The 17,692-nt window shown below is 48.7% G+C and overlaps 1 protein-coding gene across 1 annotated transcript; it reads right to left on the reverse strand.

The window, feature by feature from the left end:
* Nucleotides 1–746: 746 nt before the first annotated feature.
* RPRD1B (regulation of nuclear pre-mRNA domain containing 1B) lies at nt 747–17,605 on the reverse strand. The gene is made up of 7 exons (XM_034067177.1): nt 17,352–17,605; nt 15,963–16,092; nt 14,809–14,942; nt 12,762–12,874; nt 11,172–11,298; nt 10,449–10,624; nt 747–3,130 (listed from the first exon to the last, which is right to left on the reverse strand). Exons 1-7 carry the CDS (start codon nt 17,500–17,502, stop codon nt 2,981–2,983), a joined length of 981 nt encoding a protein of 326 aa, XP_033923068.1. The 5' UTR covers nt 17,503–17,605; the 3' UTR covers nt 747–2,980.
* Between the last annotated feature and the right edge of the window lie 87 nt (nt 17,606–17,692).

Genomic DNA, 17,692 nt, shown 5'->3' on the forward strand with positions numbered 1-17,692 from the left:
TCTGCCATCCCATCTCCTCTGCACAGCTCCAACATAGACATTTTACACCCCCTGAACCAAGGGGACACCTGAGGCACCAGGAGACAAAGCACACCATAACCCCCAGCTGGCAGGGCTCCCATGGAAGCCATCCCTCTCTTCCAGGACCCCAGGAGACACCACAGAGATGCACCTCTCAGCATGGCCATGCAGCAGTTACAGCTCCAGCAGCCTGCCCAGACCCTCACACAGCCCCAGAGGAACCAGTGCAGCCGCTGGGCTCAGTCCTGGCTCTGCTGCCCCCAGGTCCCCATCCTCCTGGGGCTGGACTCACACACAGGGACCAGGAGGGGAGCGGTGAGAGGCAGCCAGGCACCCACAGCAGAAGGGGCAGCTTCTGGTCAGTGGGCCAGGAAGAGATGAGGCCCTAACCTCAGGATGTGATAGCTGCGCCTGCACTGATCCATCTGAGCAGCCTTTGGTAAAGCTGCTAACGGCAGCGAACACACAAGTGAAGAAACAACTGTGCAGCTCCTGCTGCCCTCCAGCAGCCTGCTCAGCTTGGCTTCTGTACTCTCCCCAGGAGTCATTATCCACATGGCCCCCATATAACCCCAATTCATTATGTATGAACACAGCAGCTACTCCGCTGGCGATGGGACTGTCCACGGCAGCTCCAGGCATCCTCCCTGTCTCCAACCAACCCCAGATCCAAGGGCAAACCCCGAGCAATGCCTGCAGGGCACAAAAAGTCAAAGCAGCACTCGTCAAGGACACCCTCTTTATTCAAAAATAGATATCTATGAGACAGCTGAGAATATACTGCTGCCACCACAGGCAGCCTATATGTCTAAATTAATTCCTACATCGGTTCATATACAGATTGAAGCTTTTGTTATAAAACAAAAACAAGACACAGCTTGGGGGGATCTGTTCAACCTCGCGGCTGCCACCAGCTCACCAGAGGCCCTCTGCCCAAAGAGGAAAACAAAACTCACGAGACTTCATTTAAATTAAGCAAAATAAACCACACACATGTACTGGGGGAAAGGAATCCAAGCATCTCTATTGAAAGCCAACTCCCACAGAGCTGCCCAGGAAGGAGCCAGCGCCTCTGCCTGTCTCATTGTTTGGTGTCCTCAGTGACACACGTTCCATCAACACCTGAAGTACTTGGTTCAATCAGCTCTGGGGTAGCCCTGGCAGCAGGCGCTGGGTTGGGCTCACAAGGTTTGGGGTTTGTCTCCTCCTTTTTGGCAAGAGCAGAGGACAAGCTGTGCTTTACCTACATCACCTTGGGCCATGGGGCTGCACAATCACACGGACTCACCGAGGGAACAGTCCTGCCACTGAAAGAGTCCCTGTAAACTGAAGAGAAAAACCATGTTTCTGGGCTGGCCGTGGGGGGCGAGGACTCAAACAAGGACAAAGGAAGGGTCAGGAGGGAAAGGATGAGAGCTTCTGAACAGCTTCATGACCAGTAAACGCTGCAGTACCCATTTAACTGAGCACTGAGCAGGCTACAAACAACCTGTGAAACTGAGGAGGATGCAGCACCAGCTGTGCATTTCCACAGGGCTCCTCTCCCCTCCTTGACAGGGAGGCACAGACACAGCCTCACCTCAGCCTCTGCCACCAAACCTGCACTCCCAGGTCCAGCGTTGCCAGAAACTGAAAAGGTTTCATACAGGTTTCCTAGTGAGAGATGCTAAACTGCAACAGAAGCGTTACCCAGACTGGAACAGAATGGTTATCCAGATTGGAATGGTTTTCAGTGATCAGAGTCCAGCTTGTCAGACCTACCACAAACTGGACTGGAACGCCAGGCACCGCACGAAGCCATCAGCAGAATGGAATTAAGTGTTTTAAATTTGACTTTTCTCCTTTTTTTGTCTTTTTGTTTTTACTTCTCCTGATTATAAAACTCAACCCACGATACTCTGTGACACAAAATTAAGTACATCCTTTAAGTACATCCTTCTAATATCTACACGCAGGGACATGGTACATGTGCATACAGGGTATGTGCATATATATGGGCCTATGTTCTATATAAATAAATATTTATACCACATTTAACTTCTGGGCATCAAACAACTTCACTGAAGCTATGGAGAGAACTAAGAGAATAGTATTTTCAACGCAGCCATTCCACGAGTCAATGAAGGTGCTGGTCACAGGGCCATCAGCAGCTGCAATACACCCTTCCAGCCTCTCCAGTCGTTAAACCAAAGCTTTGGGAGCATCACATTTCATGTAATGAAGAGGAAAAATGTGGTATAAATGTAGGGCAGCCAGAACAGACCTTCCTTCCCCTCTCACCGAGGCACCACCCAGCTCTGTGCTGCTCAGATGGGTAAGTTCTGAAGCTATCCCTAATCACAAAGGAAAGCTGCTCATTGTTGTTGCCTGTGCTGAGTTTCAATTTCTGTACAAGCCAAACAGGAAGGATCTTCCCCTCAGTGCCACAACACGGAGGAACTGCAGGCTCAACAATAACATTGCTCTGTACCACTGCTCAGCAGCAGCTGCCTCGTCCTGCAGTGCGGCACACGCACCCGGCCCTGGCAGCCCATCAGCCACTCCTGCTCCAGGCTCAAACCCAGTGCAAACAGGGCAGACTCCTCCAGAAACAACAGGATGCTTCTACAGAGGAGCAGTGTGATGGGTCAGCCTTCCTCTGGAAACATCCCAGGTAGGTATGTACATGATTCACACGACTTTTGTGGGGTAACGACTGCTAAGAGCAAACAGCAACTAAAGAGTATGGAAAAACAGGAGAAAAGTTTGCCTAGATGGGACTGTCCCCACTCGCTGTGGAGCTCACAAAGCCTCGCTCTTCGCTCTCCCCTCAATGTGAGCCAGGGGAGCACGAGCAGCCAAGGGGCAAAGCAGGGTCTGCAGGTTCCTTCCCACTGGAGATCCTGGCGGGCCGGAGCTCCAGTCTCCACCAGTCTTCTCACTTCTGCTGGTAATACTGGGAACTGGGACACGGTTTGTTCTAGTCTGTTGAGAAGAGGTCACCAGCAGACGGCAGAGGTGCCAGCCCCCCCGTGACATTGGGCAGCAGTGACAGATCGGGAAGGCTCTGGATGTGGGATTTCAGCTCCTTGCGGACCTGGGTTACCCGAGCAAGCTTCTGTTTATATTCCTGAGAGAGAGAGACAAGAGAATAATGGAGATTGAGCACAGGTCCATTAACAGTGCTTCTAGCTAAGCCATGAGTATTTTCCAGGTGAGGATTCCAAGGGAAGGTGGTGGGGCATTAGCTCTCGGAGCAGCCATAGGCATGACCACACACCCTGTCATCCATGCTGCTAAAATACTCTTTTTATGTCAAGCCTGATCAATTTTGACTATTTAAATAACCCAGTTTTCCCTTTCAGGTCATGAAATCAAGCCCAAGCTTGGTTGTGAAATGGGGTCTCCTCCACAAGCTGTTGGACAACTCACATCAGCAACCCCAGCAGCTTACCATGCCACTGGCACATCCGCAAACACTGAAACACACACAGGATCACTGCATGTAAACCAGACTCATCCACACTGGACTGAAACCAAGCAAAATGCAGAGACCAAAGTTTTCAGGATTTTGTTACAGAGGGAAAAGCAGGAACCCCTGAAGAGGAAACTTCCAGAGGCTTTTCCACAAATGAGGCCTGGATTGAGCATTAAAAACCCAGCAAGAAACACTCATGCAGCTTCAGAAACCTCTGTGATCCAAGAGACACAGCTAACAGTGACTAGTGGTTTGTAATGGGAAGACAGAGGAAGAGTCTGGACCCTGAAACTGAAAGAATGAATTGGACCTTGGCGAGTCCTGGTTAAGGCCATTGCAGAGCAGATCCATGTTACCCAATGCAGAAGCTCCATTAAAGATTGATTTTTAGGTAACTTACATAAATGTTTAGAATCACAAACTTTGAAACAGTCTCAAAAGCCAGGTTTTAATTAAAAGACAGCTGTTTAAGTAATAAAACCCCAGTATCACATCACGTCTTTTGGAATGCTCCCATCTTTACCCATGGCCTATTTTCCATGGCAGCTCCAGAATGCAGGAAAGAATGAGCTTTAAAATCACATACAAAAGGGGCTTCTATAGAATCTGCTGTAATATTCACTCACTTTTCATTTCTTAATTACTTGACAAAAAGAGGAGTTTATCTTTGAAGATCAAACACAACAAGGCACACATTTAATCACAACATCTTTCTGAAGCGTTTACAGCTTTAATCCAGCCTTTCTGACCTTCTCAGTGACGGAAAAGTCTCTTCACCTTCCCCAAATATCAAAGCGCAGCAGTTCCTGTGGGGTTACAAGCAAGGAGTTTACACTCGCTGTGTTTCAGGACTTTGAACAGTGAGAGCACAGGCAGCTTCCACAACTCGCATACCCCTACACCATAACTCACATACCCCTACACCATAACTCACATACCCCTACACCATAACTCGCATACCCCTACACCATAACTCACATACCCCTACACCACAACTCACATACCCCTACACCACAACTCACATACCCCTACACCATAACTCACATACCCCTACACCACAACTCCCATACCCACAACAGCTACAGAAATAGGCCATAAAATCCTGCTGGCACCAAGTAAGGATGTTCTGTAATTGCCTGTTTCGAACTGAAATCCTTTTATGAGGCTCCGTGAGCCAACTCGCCACCATAACAAACACTTCCCTAATGTGCACAGGATATGGCCAAGTTCAAACAAAGCTCTACCAGCTCTGTAAACCCAAGGGCACTGTTCTGAGGCTGGAGGAGGGCAACAACACCACCAGCTCAGGGGAAGGTGCATCCCTTCATTTAGGACTGTGAGGATTTGATTTAGTGAAAGACAAAACTAGGATCAAACTAACAAGGCCTGACATCCCTGGCCATGCCATTCTGGGAAATACTTAAACAGGGAGACAAGTCAAGAAAGTCACATTATGAAGACAGAACAAAACCAGGAAATCCCCCCAGAGTTTTAAGCATGAATAGAGGGTGAAAGCAGGTAAAGAGGCAAGCCAGGGCAGTGCTGAATTCCAGCACCTTCCAGGGGAATGGGGAAGCCAGTGGAGGGGAAAAAGTGGGCTGGTAACAGGAGTGTTCTGTTCCATGTGGGCCAGGGCAAGAGCAGAGCACCAGCTCCTGCACACGTGGGACAGAGACAGCAAAACCAGTTACTGTATTAGTGCATCCCAAACGCTCACAGAGAGGAGGTGGAAGAGGCTGGATCCGAGACACCAGAAAACTGTCTTAAAAGAAGCAGTAAATTAAAAAGCTGTAGTTCAGGACTGTCAGGGAGTGATGGATATCAAGCCAGGAAAGAAAGGGCAGCACCTCCTCAAGAATGCCAGTGTCAGAAGTGAGTAGCTGCAGATTAGTTTTGCTGCAGAAGAACTGTAAATGGAGCAACAACCCCCAAACCACTAAAGCCTCTGGCTCAGAAAAACATCCCTGAATTCAGGAATGGGAACGATGTTCTAAGGGAGTAATCCAGGAACCAAGATTTCCTAGAAGAGATGAGCTCTTGCTGGACAGCCTGGATACACAACACAGACTGCTCGGCATGCTTAACGTTTTCCATCTGCTCTGCTATCAAAACCTTGTGTGATTTGTGGCAGAGCTGTTGAGGACACCAGAGCCCAACAGCCAGAGCCAGGCCAGGCAGCGCTGTCCAAGCTGGAGCCCCACCACACAGCATCCACCAAGGGAAGGGTCTGAACATGGGCATGAGGGCAGAGCCTGGAGAGCACCCAACGCTGCTGGGCAGCTGCTCCTACCAGTAAGGAATCCTGAAGTCCTGCTGCAACACAGAAGCAGCACCTACCAGGAGGTGCAACCTTTGTATGAGGTGCAAGGCCCCTTCACTTGTATTTGCCATCTGCACTGCTCAGTAACACACCTCAGCTGCTCCTGGAACAGGCAGAAGCAGACATACATAACCCTCTCCCAGGCTCAGGAGCTTTGCTTTTTCCAGCTGTGGCCACATTCTGCCACCACGGACTCTGGAAGCAGATTTCATGGGAATCTATGCTCTTCACGTAGCCCATGACATGCTCTAAAACTGTATCTTGCAGATCCCTTCTTAAGGCCCCTCTGCTCTATAAAGCTGAAAGAATATGAAGTGTACTTGAAAGCAGCCACTGCCTCCCATGGTCCTGTCTGTGCCCTATCTCCAGCTGATGGCCCTGCTGAAGGTAGGCTTTCATTAAGATTAATAGTACTTGGATGCTATTCGCTTCTATTAGACAAAATAATGAGATCTTTGCTGTAAGCAGGAGTTTGAGGATGATACAGAAATACTCTGGCGCTGTGCCACATGAATGCTTTTGCTAATCAACATTCTCTTCCCATATGCAGCATCCTACACCCACAGCAGCCAAGTGACAGATCTTGAGTCCTCGAAACAAATGCAAAATCAGAATTAAACCCCACTGAATGAACCTGACAGTGTTTCATTCACAGGAAGCTTTGTTTGAACCTTGTAAAACTGACTAATGGACACAACAGGGAATTCCTTCCACACAACCTGGTTCACCTTGGCCAGTTACACAGCACAGGCTTCATCTTATTTTAGCTTAGAATGTGCCCTGGACACTCCCATTCCTGTGCCAGGTCAGGCAGTAACGTGTCAGAAGTCATCACAGGAACTGCATCAACTGAAAACCAGCTGGCTGGGTGTTAATGAGGATCTAGAAAGCGAAGAGGAAGAGCAGCCAGTCCGTCTGCTCTGCTGCTGCTTGAGCCGGGTGTATGAAAGGGAAAGACCTCACAAGTCAGGGAAAACACCCCAGAGGGTCAGAGATGGGAAGTGAAGAGAGTGAAGTTGAGAGCAAAGAGGGATATGTGCTCATATAAAATTCCTATTTAAAACCATGAAGCACACAGCTCTACTACAGCAGCTTGCTTGGGTACCCCTCAGCTTTTGCTGCTTGCCTCTTAGCCTGAAGTACTTCTCAAACATACTCCTAACACATGTTAAATAAGAATGTCCCACTGACAGTGTACTTACAAGAAATGACCAATGCAAAGAGTGTTGGGAAACAATTACCAAAAATGAGAAGCTTTGTAAAGCAGAAAGTCACGACCCTCTCAGTGAGTGCATGAACCACTGCCTGGCTCCCACAGCTCCCTCCAGCTACCCACACACATGAGAAACACCATCAGTCTCCTTTCCTGGCAGAGAAACTAAAACTTCACCTCTTGATCCCTGCCTAAACCACTGAAATGAACACACCAGAGCTCATGAATTCTTGAGAGGAAAGCTGCAGCCACAGAGGCATCCAGCAGTGACATGCAGCAAAAGCTGAAGCAGTGGAAGCAGCACAGCAATAAATTGCACATTAACCCCCTGAACTACATCATATTTCAAGAAGATGTGCAGGGCCCAGAAAAGGCAGCTCAGTGAGACTGCACCTCAGGCTGCAGAGAGGCACTGCCAAAGAGGCACTGCAAGTTCCTATGGGCACAGTTTTAACACCTTCTTAAAGGTGCCTTGAAGCCATGAATATTAAAAAGCCCCAAGATGTGAAGGCCCCACAGCTCCCAGCAGGATTCAAGTCACAACCTGTCAGGAGCAGTCAACAATCAAGAACATTTCCCCTAACCTGGATCTTGGATACAGCATGTTCTCCATGTCTGCATCCATATGCATACACACAACACAGCTGTGTACACACACCCCTGACACAATGCACTACACAGAACAAACTGTACATGCTGCAGTATGTTCCTCACATCACCTTTTACAAAGGCAGATCCAGAAGGTACTGGGAGGACATGGGGAAGAACTCACCAGAACTAACTGCAAATCCAAACAACTCCAAAAGTACATTCCTCTCTATTTTACTTTTCCCCTGTTCTCCCCATTAGATGAAAATAACTCTCCCCAGATTTCCTATCATTACTGGTCATTTCAGGTACAGCTTCCACACAATAAAGTAGTGATAAAGTAGTCCCAATTACTACGTTTTCCATTGCTACCCTAAAAGCAGTTTGTCCATGTCCTGATCTTCAGGCCCTGTGCCACCTCTCTCCCTTCAGATTTCCAGGGCTTCCCAGCACTATGCTGTTTCAATCCTTACACACCCCCATCTGTATCCATGCTGCAGTGTAGCTCCTTGCCCAACAGCACCTTTCTCAGCAGCATCCCCTCAACTAAAGAGCTTTTTTCCTCTGTGTCCTGGGGTTTGAGTATTATCCCACCAGACACACAAGAGACTGAGTTTATGTATGTTCTGAGAATCTGCTGTGTCAAGGGACAGTATTAACAGGATTAGGAAGCAACTGTAGCTCTTTAGACTGCAAAAGCTGCTTTTCAAAAGACACGGATTAGCTACTTCCATTGTTATCACAGTGAAAGACTTTGCTTTGTGAGTAAATAAAGTACAAGAAATATTCAGGGATTTCCAAATGAGACATTTTCATATCTTAACTAAAGCCCTGAGCCAGTTACTGACAGACACCCCTCTCCCCAAGCAGAGCCTTGGCTGGACTAGGACAGCCAAGTGAACAAACTGCCTTCCACCTTGAAATGCCACCTCAGCTGAGAGCCAGGGAACTTACGGCACAAGAGAAAAACTCATAGTCAGAAGCAGCAGAGATTCTGGAAGAGATCCCTCGAGAGAGCAAAGCACACGCTGAGGAGATGTGTATGATTACATTGGCTTAAGCTGTTTTCTTATTTCAGCTTTCGCCTGAGTAAATGGTTTGGTTTGTAAACGTTCTTAATTGCCACCAGAATTCCAGCTCCTTCTCATAAAATACTTTTCAGCACTACAAAGGACAAACCAGGCTCATCAATAACAGTATGTGCTGCCAGCACATCAAAGATGTAAACAAATCTGATGAGCAGATAGAGCCTGTCACATCTGCAACCCACATCTTCCTCCATTTATTAACCCTCTACAGCCCAAGAACAAGGCAATGCCTTCACCAGGCAGCAGCCCTCAGCTGGGATTTGACAGGAATATGAATTGTGCTTCATGTCAAGCAGGAAAGTGGCACTTCCTGTGACTCATATGAGATTTCTACAGCACTAAGGCCACCTTGGTTTGGCAGCATGACAAAATCCAACCTAAACTGGTATTTAATGAGATCCAGATAGCTAATCAGATCATTCTTTAGTTTTCAGCCTAGTAAAACACTTGTTCACACTAAACAGTGGGCCAGCAGCCTGTCCTGCTGCCATCAGCAGGATTATTCCTGCTGTAGCTCAGCCTTTTCAGGATGACATTCCTGTGTCTGCTGCAGTTACAATTTTCAAGTAACATTCCTTCCCAAAAGGACATTTTCCAAATCACAGCCCAACACAACTGTCATAACATTTCAGCAAGTGCATTAGAAATTTTATTTCAGCATTGTCATGATGAATGTCTCAATTTCACACTCTCAAACTGACTCAAATTTATGGCTTGTTCTGGGCTTTTCAAGCACTGCTCTGCAGCACTCTGCTGCCTATCCCTGCCTTCTTGAAAGAGTAAACAGCAATAGGTCTGCCATTTATAGATTTATCCATATACTCGTGTTTCTACTAGACATGTGTCCTCCTTTCAGCAAGGGGAAAACCCATGACCTAACACTTCCACTATATTCTCTCACAAACCAGGTGCCAAACAGGGTTTGGGTTCATAGCATCTTCCATACCCATGTCTGAAAGTGCCTTTAATGACTCAGTTGTTACACAGACACTCCGCCTGAGGAAATTCAGGCTACACCATCAGAGAGAGTTACCAAGTACCCATTCCAATCCTGAATGCTGAGTCAGGACCTGCCTGGCACATTTGGAAAACCCAGCTCTGGAAAAGCAGCATGTTCACAGTCACAAGACACTGAGGAACTCCAGCATAAACACACACAGGGAGGAAAACACTCAGAATGAAATCTGCCCCAGCACATGCTGCAGGGCTGCCAGAGGATAAGGTTTGTCATGGCAGCAAACAGCCTGTGCCTGCCACAGCACAGGCTCCTTCCAGAGCCTGTCCCCAGCAGCAGCTCACACTCCAAGCTGCACGAGTGGCTGTTAAAGGATAGATACCAGAAGTTCTTGTTTGAACTCCACCCCCTTACCAAATAGGGGCTGGGAAAGCAGATGAGGGGCATCCACCAACAAAACAAGCAATAATAATAAAAAGATAATTATGGCAAAGGGAGGTTAATTTTTTTTTTTAAATGGGGATTTCATAAAAAGGATAGGGTGAGTCTGAAGAAACTGAAAGACAGATAAGCCTTTCTTTCTTTAACAAGAATGGAGCTCTGAACCTTCCATGTCCAACTGAATTGAGTCTACTAGACTGAATGTCAGAACAGATTTGTCTTCTCCAGATTTGTTTCACGCATATCTTAGCCCTGTTTCACTCCATATGGAAAGATAACACCCAGAACTGAAATAGCTTGAAATACCCAGATCAGGAGTAAAGCGGGACAGTCGCCCTCTTGGCACTGGTGCCATTGTTACTCACTTCCAGCTTCTTCTCCTTCTCCGTGAGGACATCCTTCTGGTTCTGGGTGTACTCGATGAGCATGCGGGCGAGCTGGCGCCGGTCCTCCAGCTCGGCAGCCAGGCGGCCGTTGTACTCAGCCAGCAGCAGGCAGGCCTCGTCCACCGTCTTGGAGAGGCGCTCGGCAGCCTCCTTGTCTGTGGGCACAAGTTTCAGAGCAGTTACAGTGTGAAACCTCCTGGCTTGGACACTGCCACACGCACAGCAGCATCTTGGTCACATACACACTGTGGGCTTGACAGGAAAACAGGAGTTCTCACAGGGGATATACAGGAAAAAGGCAGCACCAATGGCTCAAGAGCAGTGGTTGCAGACACCAACCCGACTGACTGCATTTATCCTTGCAGAGATGTCACTAATGGGGCATGAGGGGGGAATCAAATCTATGAAGTCAGCCCCTCTGAAGAGGTTAATTACACTAAACCATCAGGCTGTACTTTCGGCTGAACACACCAGGTGGGTTTCACATTTAATCATGGTGTGCACTTTGAGATTCCTCTTTTCTCTGAGTAGCTCCTGATGCATCAGTACAAGCAAACATGAACTGCACAGGGGTCTGCACAGCTGGACGCTGCAAGAGTATATAATAAAGGAGTGAACAAGTGACAGCTCCTTGTATAAACAGAAAAACACTCTGATTTCTAAGTTATTGCACCCAAATTCATTCACCTGCCAGCTTCATACCTGTTATTTTCTCCAGTAACGAAACATCCTGAACTTCCTGAGGCAGGGAAGCAATTTTCTGCCGCACGGTGGCATCTCCTGACGCTGCGTTTTCCAGGTCTTGCAGGGCTTTGATCAAGTCCTCAGTCTAGGAGACAAGTTGGCCAACATGAAAACCAGGAGCCACTAAAAGCGCTCCCTGGGATGTGGTCACTGCATCCAAGGTCACCCACCTCCGAGAGCAAGCACTTTGGAATATTTGCTTCACGTAACTTTGAAACTGTTGCTTCCAAACACAGGGAGTATTCCCCAAGCTCACAATAACCCAGTGCTTAGGGACTTAAGTGGGATTCCAGTAGGAACATCATTTTTAAGGCTCTGCAGTGGGAAACTTCTCATTTCAATGAAGAGAAGTGGTCACTGCAGTCAAAGCTGAAGTACTCGGCCACACACCAGCTCTCAGCTGAGCACCCCTGATGCTCTCTCTCAGATTAGCAGGAGCTACGTCACTATTTTGTTCTGCCCCAAAGGCACGTCCTGACACAGCAAAACCAACCCAAACTTGTATCAAACTGTGTCAGGTTTCCATGGTCAGAAGATTCAGCATTTAGTACCTGGTCACCTGCCATGGAACATCATAACCTGGCTTAAATCAGAAGGATGTGGATGAGCACAACCTAAGGAGGAGCTCCTGACTCACCACATCTCCTCCCTGCTCAGAAAACAAAACAAGGGAGAAAGAGACTCCCTGAGCAGGAGAAAGGAGTGCTTTGTCCTTGAAATAGGTCCCCCAGCCCTGCAAACACCCTCACTGATGTTTAAACCAGATCTCAATAGTTTGAAACTAATAAAAACACAGGGGAAAAAAAGGGCAACTATTTTTTAGCTAAAAACTCTGGAAGTTCATAGTGAACATTTACTGCTTCTTTGCAAACTGCTGATGGTTTCCAACAGGAACAAAGACAATGCTCATCATCCAGAGAAACCATAAGCTGGGAGGCCTGTGAAGGTAAAAACAACAAACCTCCTCACTTATTTCTTTGACAACTGTTATTTATTGTCATTTTCCAGTGTTTAGTTACCAGATGGATGGTGTGCTTTCTCAGCCTGTTCAAATACACAAAGGTTTAACATATGCTTTTTTTTAGTCTCAAGCAGGGTCAGAATGACCCTCTATTTAATTCTGATTCTTCCCACACCACTCACATCAGCCTCAAACCAAATTCCTCAGAACTGCTTTTCCTATTCTATTAACAGTTGGGCTTTTTAATAGCTCATGGAAAGAGATGTCCTGCAAAAAATAATCAAGTTTGAGCCCTGGTAAAACGCTGGGTTTGAGATCACACACTGATCTGGCAAGGAATTTAACACAGTCTGATCTCCCAGCAGTCCTCTGGGGCTCCTCACTGGCAGTGACCCAGAGCTCACTTCAGCCTCCTGGAAGCACCCAGAGCAGCCCCAGACTTCAACATGAAGAAGAATCTGTTTCCCACGGACTTCAACCCCAGCTGAACCTCCCATGAGCATTGCCCTTGTTGGCAGCCCCACCTTGTGGCTGCACCACAGGAGGTGGCTTTGGGAACTGCTCCCACTCAAAACCCGTCCACATACCAGCAGTGGCCCAGCACTGGGGTCTTGGGGTGAGTAGCTCCCGGGATAATCATCATCTTCCTCCTCCTGTATTTGCTGAAAAGTCCGTTTCAGAGACTTCTTCTCCTCTGTAACTAAGGACACACATGTGCAACTCATGTGGATGCTGGATCTACCCACCTCAACCACCTCTGCTTCAAAACCGTGGTAGCAGATGCTCTGATGGTTAAGCTCTCCACAGAGAGGGATGAGCACAGGTGGCCTCTAATGTTGGCATTGTATTCCAAACACTCACATGCAAAACAACAATAAAGGTTGATTTTGCCATATGCACAATGAACTGACAAGGAGGCAGCAACAGTCACACTCATGGAAAGGCCTGAGCTGTTCCCTCATGCCCGAAATACCACATCAGTCCCTCCTATTACCCTGACAAGAACAAAGTTTCTCATCAAGGGAAGTCCTGCACAGGCAGTTCTTGAAACATTTGTGTTTATTCTGTTTCCACAGGGAGAGGTCTGTTACCCCCAGAACAGTTTGATTCTGTGTACATGTTTTTAAGTTGCAAAGGTAACAGTAGCAGGACCGGTTGATGCCAAAGGGAGGAGGGGACAGAGCAAGGGGAGGCTGCCAATCCCCCACAAATCCCTGCCTGCTGCTTGGACACACAGTATCATTTCTTTAGATTACACCTTAAAACACTTCTGAAACTCTTACCTCCATACCTTGAATTAACAGTTTCAAATCTCCAGTTACTCAGTTCAACAGGAATTCAGGCATGTAAATCCTGCCCTTTCATGACAAGAGCCTCCTACACACTGCACCCAGGCCACAGGGAAACCTCAACACCAGCTATAAGGTGTAGGCAAGTACAACTTGCACCATCCCCTGCCACCTCTCGGAACAGAGACCTCCTCTGTGCTGAGAGAGAGCAGACAACCCACTGGGCAGCTCAGCTGGTCTCCAGCTTAACCTGAAGGCCTCAGCAGTAACTCTGCTTGAAGCAGCATGTGAAAACCCACAGAGCTGCAGCCACAGGTGTCTGTCTTCACATGCATGTCTCATATTAATGCTCATTTTCATATTCATTCTGTATTAATTAGCATCTCCAGTAGACACATCTGCCTCTTTCACAACCTCAGAACAGCCCAAGGGCACTTCACGGATGCTTGAGCTAACTTTCAGTATACCACACCTCCATGGGGAGCACAGCAAAAGGTGGTCAAAGCAGCAACCTGATTTCAGCTAACCTGAAAACACTGCTGACACTCCTTCAGCTACAGAGTAGCCAAATATCCCCTTGACCAAAACACTCGATTTTCAGTGACCCTGCCATAGGTTACTCATTTATCCCCCCCCTTCACTACAGTCTGACCAGTTAAACCCTTTCAGGCAAGAGGCAGGATCTGCCACAGCTGTATAAAAGCAGAGTACTGAGCAAGAAGCTTCTGCTCAGTTCCTCACATCTGTCTCATGCAGCAATAAGGTTCCAACCACAATTTATAATGATGTTAAACAATGCAAAGCTCTTGTCTTCCCCAGCTGACATCAGCTGGTATAAGAAAAACAACCAGCGCAGCTCCTGGGCATATATATTCCAGCCTTCAGTTACTAAAAGGTCCTTGAAGAAACATAATAAAATACAGTAACTATGCAAAATAAACCAGGATGAGAATGAAAACCCCAACAATACTGAATAACCCATTATAATGACCCAGCTGACCGCTCTCAGAGGCAGTGGGACACTTTCAGCTCTCGAGGAGGACGCAGCAGTTCCCTGCATCCCACTCACCTGTGCTCACACCAAAGTGCAGCCCTGGAGCAGTGTGGCTGCAGGAGCAGCAGCAGACATAACCTTCAGTTCAACTTACTGCCACCCACAAGTCACAAGGAAACATCTGCAGACTGGAACTGCAGGTTTGAGGAGAATCAGCCTCCTCTGAAGCCAATCCTGAGAATTCCCCATGAGCAGCTCAGCTGTAGGAGCCCTGAGCTCCATTCCTCACAGAATATCCACTGAAACATGCACCAGTGTAAAACCAAAGCACACAAGAAAAGCAACATTTACCTTTAGTCTGGGGGCTATTGGAGTCTTCCATCGAGAGCTTCAGCTGCTGAATGAACTCACTGCCATACACACTCCTCTCCTGCCAGATATTAAGCAATCGTTCCAGGGGCTTTTTGCAGCCCTCATCTGCTTCTCTGTTCAAAGATTAGAAAATAATTATGATTCAACTCAGAAACATTCCTTATGTTTTAAGAGAGCATCTTCTAACCCAGCAGCTGCATCCGCTGCACTAGCTGCATGTTTGGAGAGAATCTCTCATACTGTCCAGGACAAACTGTGCAAAACACATTTGTGGCCAATTTTCCCCTTTCACTGGAACCAAAGACTGCCTGCAAGTGCCCCACATTCACCCCCAGAGTAAGGGCAGGGAAAGTGTTGAAGGAAGAACTCACCATCAGTCAGAATTCGCAGGGAGAGTTATAAACCACCCCCAAGTTGACACGTTTACAATGCAGAGTATTAACTTTAAACAGTTGTTTCAGTCACTAACATCCCAATTAAAAGCAGGTTGTTTGGATCATTAGGCACATAAATACAGCCATACAGCACACTCACCCAGAAAGCAGCCACTAAACACTCCAACACAGAACTGTTTAGCTGTGATAATGGGAATTATTGTGCCATTTAGAGACAATCTTAGCTACAGCACAGTCCATTTCTGACAGGATTGAAGCTGCAGCAATGCTTCCCTTTTAGGCATCAACTTCTTCCTTCCTCTAATGACGAGGCTGATGAGCAGACAACTCAAAAGAGAAACTGCTCGACCCAGGTGACTGAGGAGAACCCAAAACACCAGCTCCTGACAATGGGGAGAGCCATTCACTATGTGGCTTTAACACACACCTGCAAGTACTCAGTGTCAGTGCCCACAGCAGACCTGCAAGAGCCTGTGCTAACAAAGCACAGGGAGCTGCATACAGGGAAGCTGTGAGGGGCTGAGTCACACCAGGGTTTGCCCCAGGAGGAATATTAACAGTAAACAGTTCCTGGCCACAGAGCAGTGAGGATCCAACCTCCACTGCACAGAGAGCACCAGCATCCCTGAGACCGAAACAGCACCAGGACACCAAACTCCAACTGAATTCAACTTCCATTAACAGGAACACACGTCTCTAGAGAAAACAGATGAAGAAACACATAACCCAGCAACACACCTGGCAACGTGAGAAAAAGCATCCACGAGAACAGACTCGAATTCCCGGGTAAATTCAGGGCCTTTCCTCTTACTGTTCTGGATGACATCGTTGGCCAAGTAGAGGAACGTGAGTTTCCTGCTGGATTTTGCTGGGAAACAGAACAAAAAGAAGGGAGAGGGGAAGTGAGAGGAAGGGAAGTGAGAGAGTTTGCATTTGTTTTCCACTCTTTCACCCAGACCCATTAACATGGTTTAAACAAAGTTGCTGAAAGCTTTTCAGTCTAAAAACAAAGTTCTAACTATTTCCACATTGCTCAGGCACATCCCAGGCCCTGAACAAGTGGTTCTCGTTCCCCTTATTTCTGCTGGGTTTTTCTTTGAAGAAAGCCATGTAAGAAGTCACTTTCACACACGATTAAAACAAGATGCTGCAACCCACCAGCAAATTCACAGAACAATAGGCTTGCTTTTTCATTAACCAACTTCAAGGGAAAACCTCAGAACAGAACCACTTGATTCAGAGCAGAGTGAAACTGTAGGGGAAGCTGTTGTAGACACCCAACGACGCTCCAGGCAACACTGGGTCAAGGCAATGTGACACTTCCTCCATATCCCATCGCTTTCCCCACGCTGGCACCACAGTTTGTGCTGCCGTGGCCAGGACCGGTGGGAGATGCTGCTCTCCGGAGTGCAGCACACATGAGGCAGAGAACAAAAGGCCCGTTTGCACTGCAGGCCTTGCTCAGCTCTCTCTGCGGTGTATTTAATGCGCTGGAACTGTAACGATTGGCGATTGCACAGGGGCTGCTCCAGGACTCCCTACAGCATCCCCTGCTCCAGGCAGTAACGCTGCTGCCTGCGCCTGGGCACCGGCACCAACATGGGCACCAAGCACCTCCTGCTCAGCGGACAGACCGAGAAGTTACCAGCGGTTAACTTTAGTTAAGTGAATCTGCGAGGGATAAAGCACAAACTGCTCCCGGGCGATGCTGCTACACGGGTGTGAGAGGCCTCACACCATGGTTTGCTTTGCTTACCTCGGATCCCTCAGTGCAGCTCTACAACGGAGAACACGAACCCAAACATGCCCCACAGAAGCAAACACGGCTGCGCACCGAGCACCGCGGGGGTCGGTTCAGCTCTGCCCCACAGCCCGTCCGGTGCTGCGGACCCAGCGCTCCCACCCCGGCCTCATTACACCAACCCCAAGGAGCAGTCACAGCGGCCGCAGGCCGGGCCCGGAGCCCGGTGCACGGCCCCTCCCGAGGCCCGGAGCCCGGTGCACGGCCCCTCCCGAGGCCCGGAGCCCGGTGCACGGCCCCTCCCGGGGCCCGGAGCCCGGTGCACGGCCCCTCCCGAGGCCCGGAGCCCGGTGCACGGCCCCTCCCGAGGCCCGGGCCGCGCGTACCTTTGCGGAGCTCCCGGTGCCACACGGAGACGATGGGCGCCGCGTGCTTGCGGTGGTGGATGAGCCACAGCGACAGTGTCTGCACACTCTGCTGCGAGTTACTGAGCTCCGACAGCTTCTTCTCCAGCGCCGACTCCGAGAACGAGGACATGGCCGGCCCGGGCCCCGCCGCCGCCCGCCCGCACAAGATGGCCGCCCGGCCCCTCACGCCGCCGCCGCGGGTCGAAGGGCGGCATCCTACGGATCGCCGGAGGGGAACGGCACAGCCGCGAAGCGACGGGGGATGCGTACAGCGCATGCGCCGGCGCCCACGGCTCCGCTGCGCATGCGCACTGCGGCCG

The sequence above is a fragment of the Melopsittacus undulatus genome, chromosome 10 (genome assembly GCF_012275295.1).
Source record: "Melopsittacus undulatus isolate bMelUnd1 chromosome 10, bMelUnd1.mat.Z, whole genome shotgun sequence".
Taxonomy (NCBI): domain Eukaryota; kingdom Metazoa; phylum Chordata; class Aves; order Psittaciformes; family Psittaculidae; genus Melopsittacus; species Melopsittacus undulatus.

Bases quoted from the DNA above. Each gene is read 5' to 3' on its own strand.
- RPRD1B (XM_034067177.1), bottom strand. From the start codon at position 17,502: ATGTCCTCGTTCTCGGAGTCGGCGCTGGAGAAGAAGCTGTCGGAGCTC. The intron at 14,943-15,962 runs GTGTGTTGCTGG...ATCTTTGAACAG, and splicing joins GCTTTTTCTCACGTTGCCAG to AGAAGCAGATGAGGGCTGCA. The intron at 11,299-12,761 runs GTATGTGGACGG...CTTGTCTCCTAG, and splicing joins CCAGTGCTGGGCCACTGCTG to ACTGAGGACTTGATCAAAGC.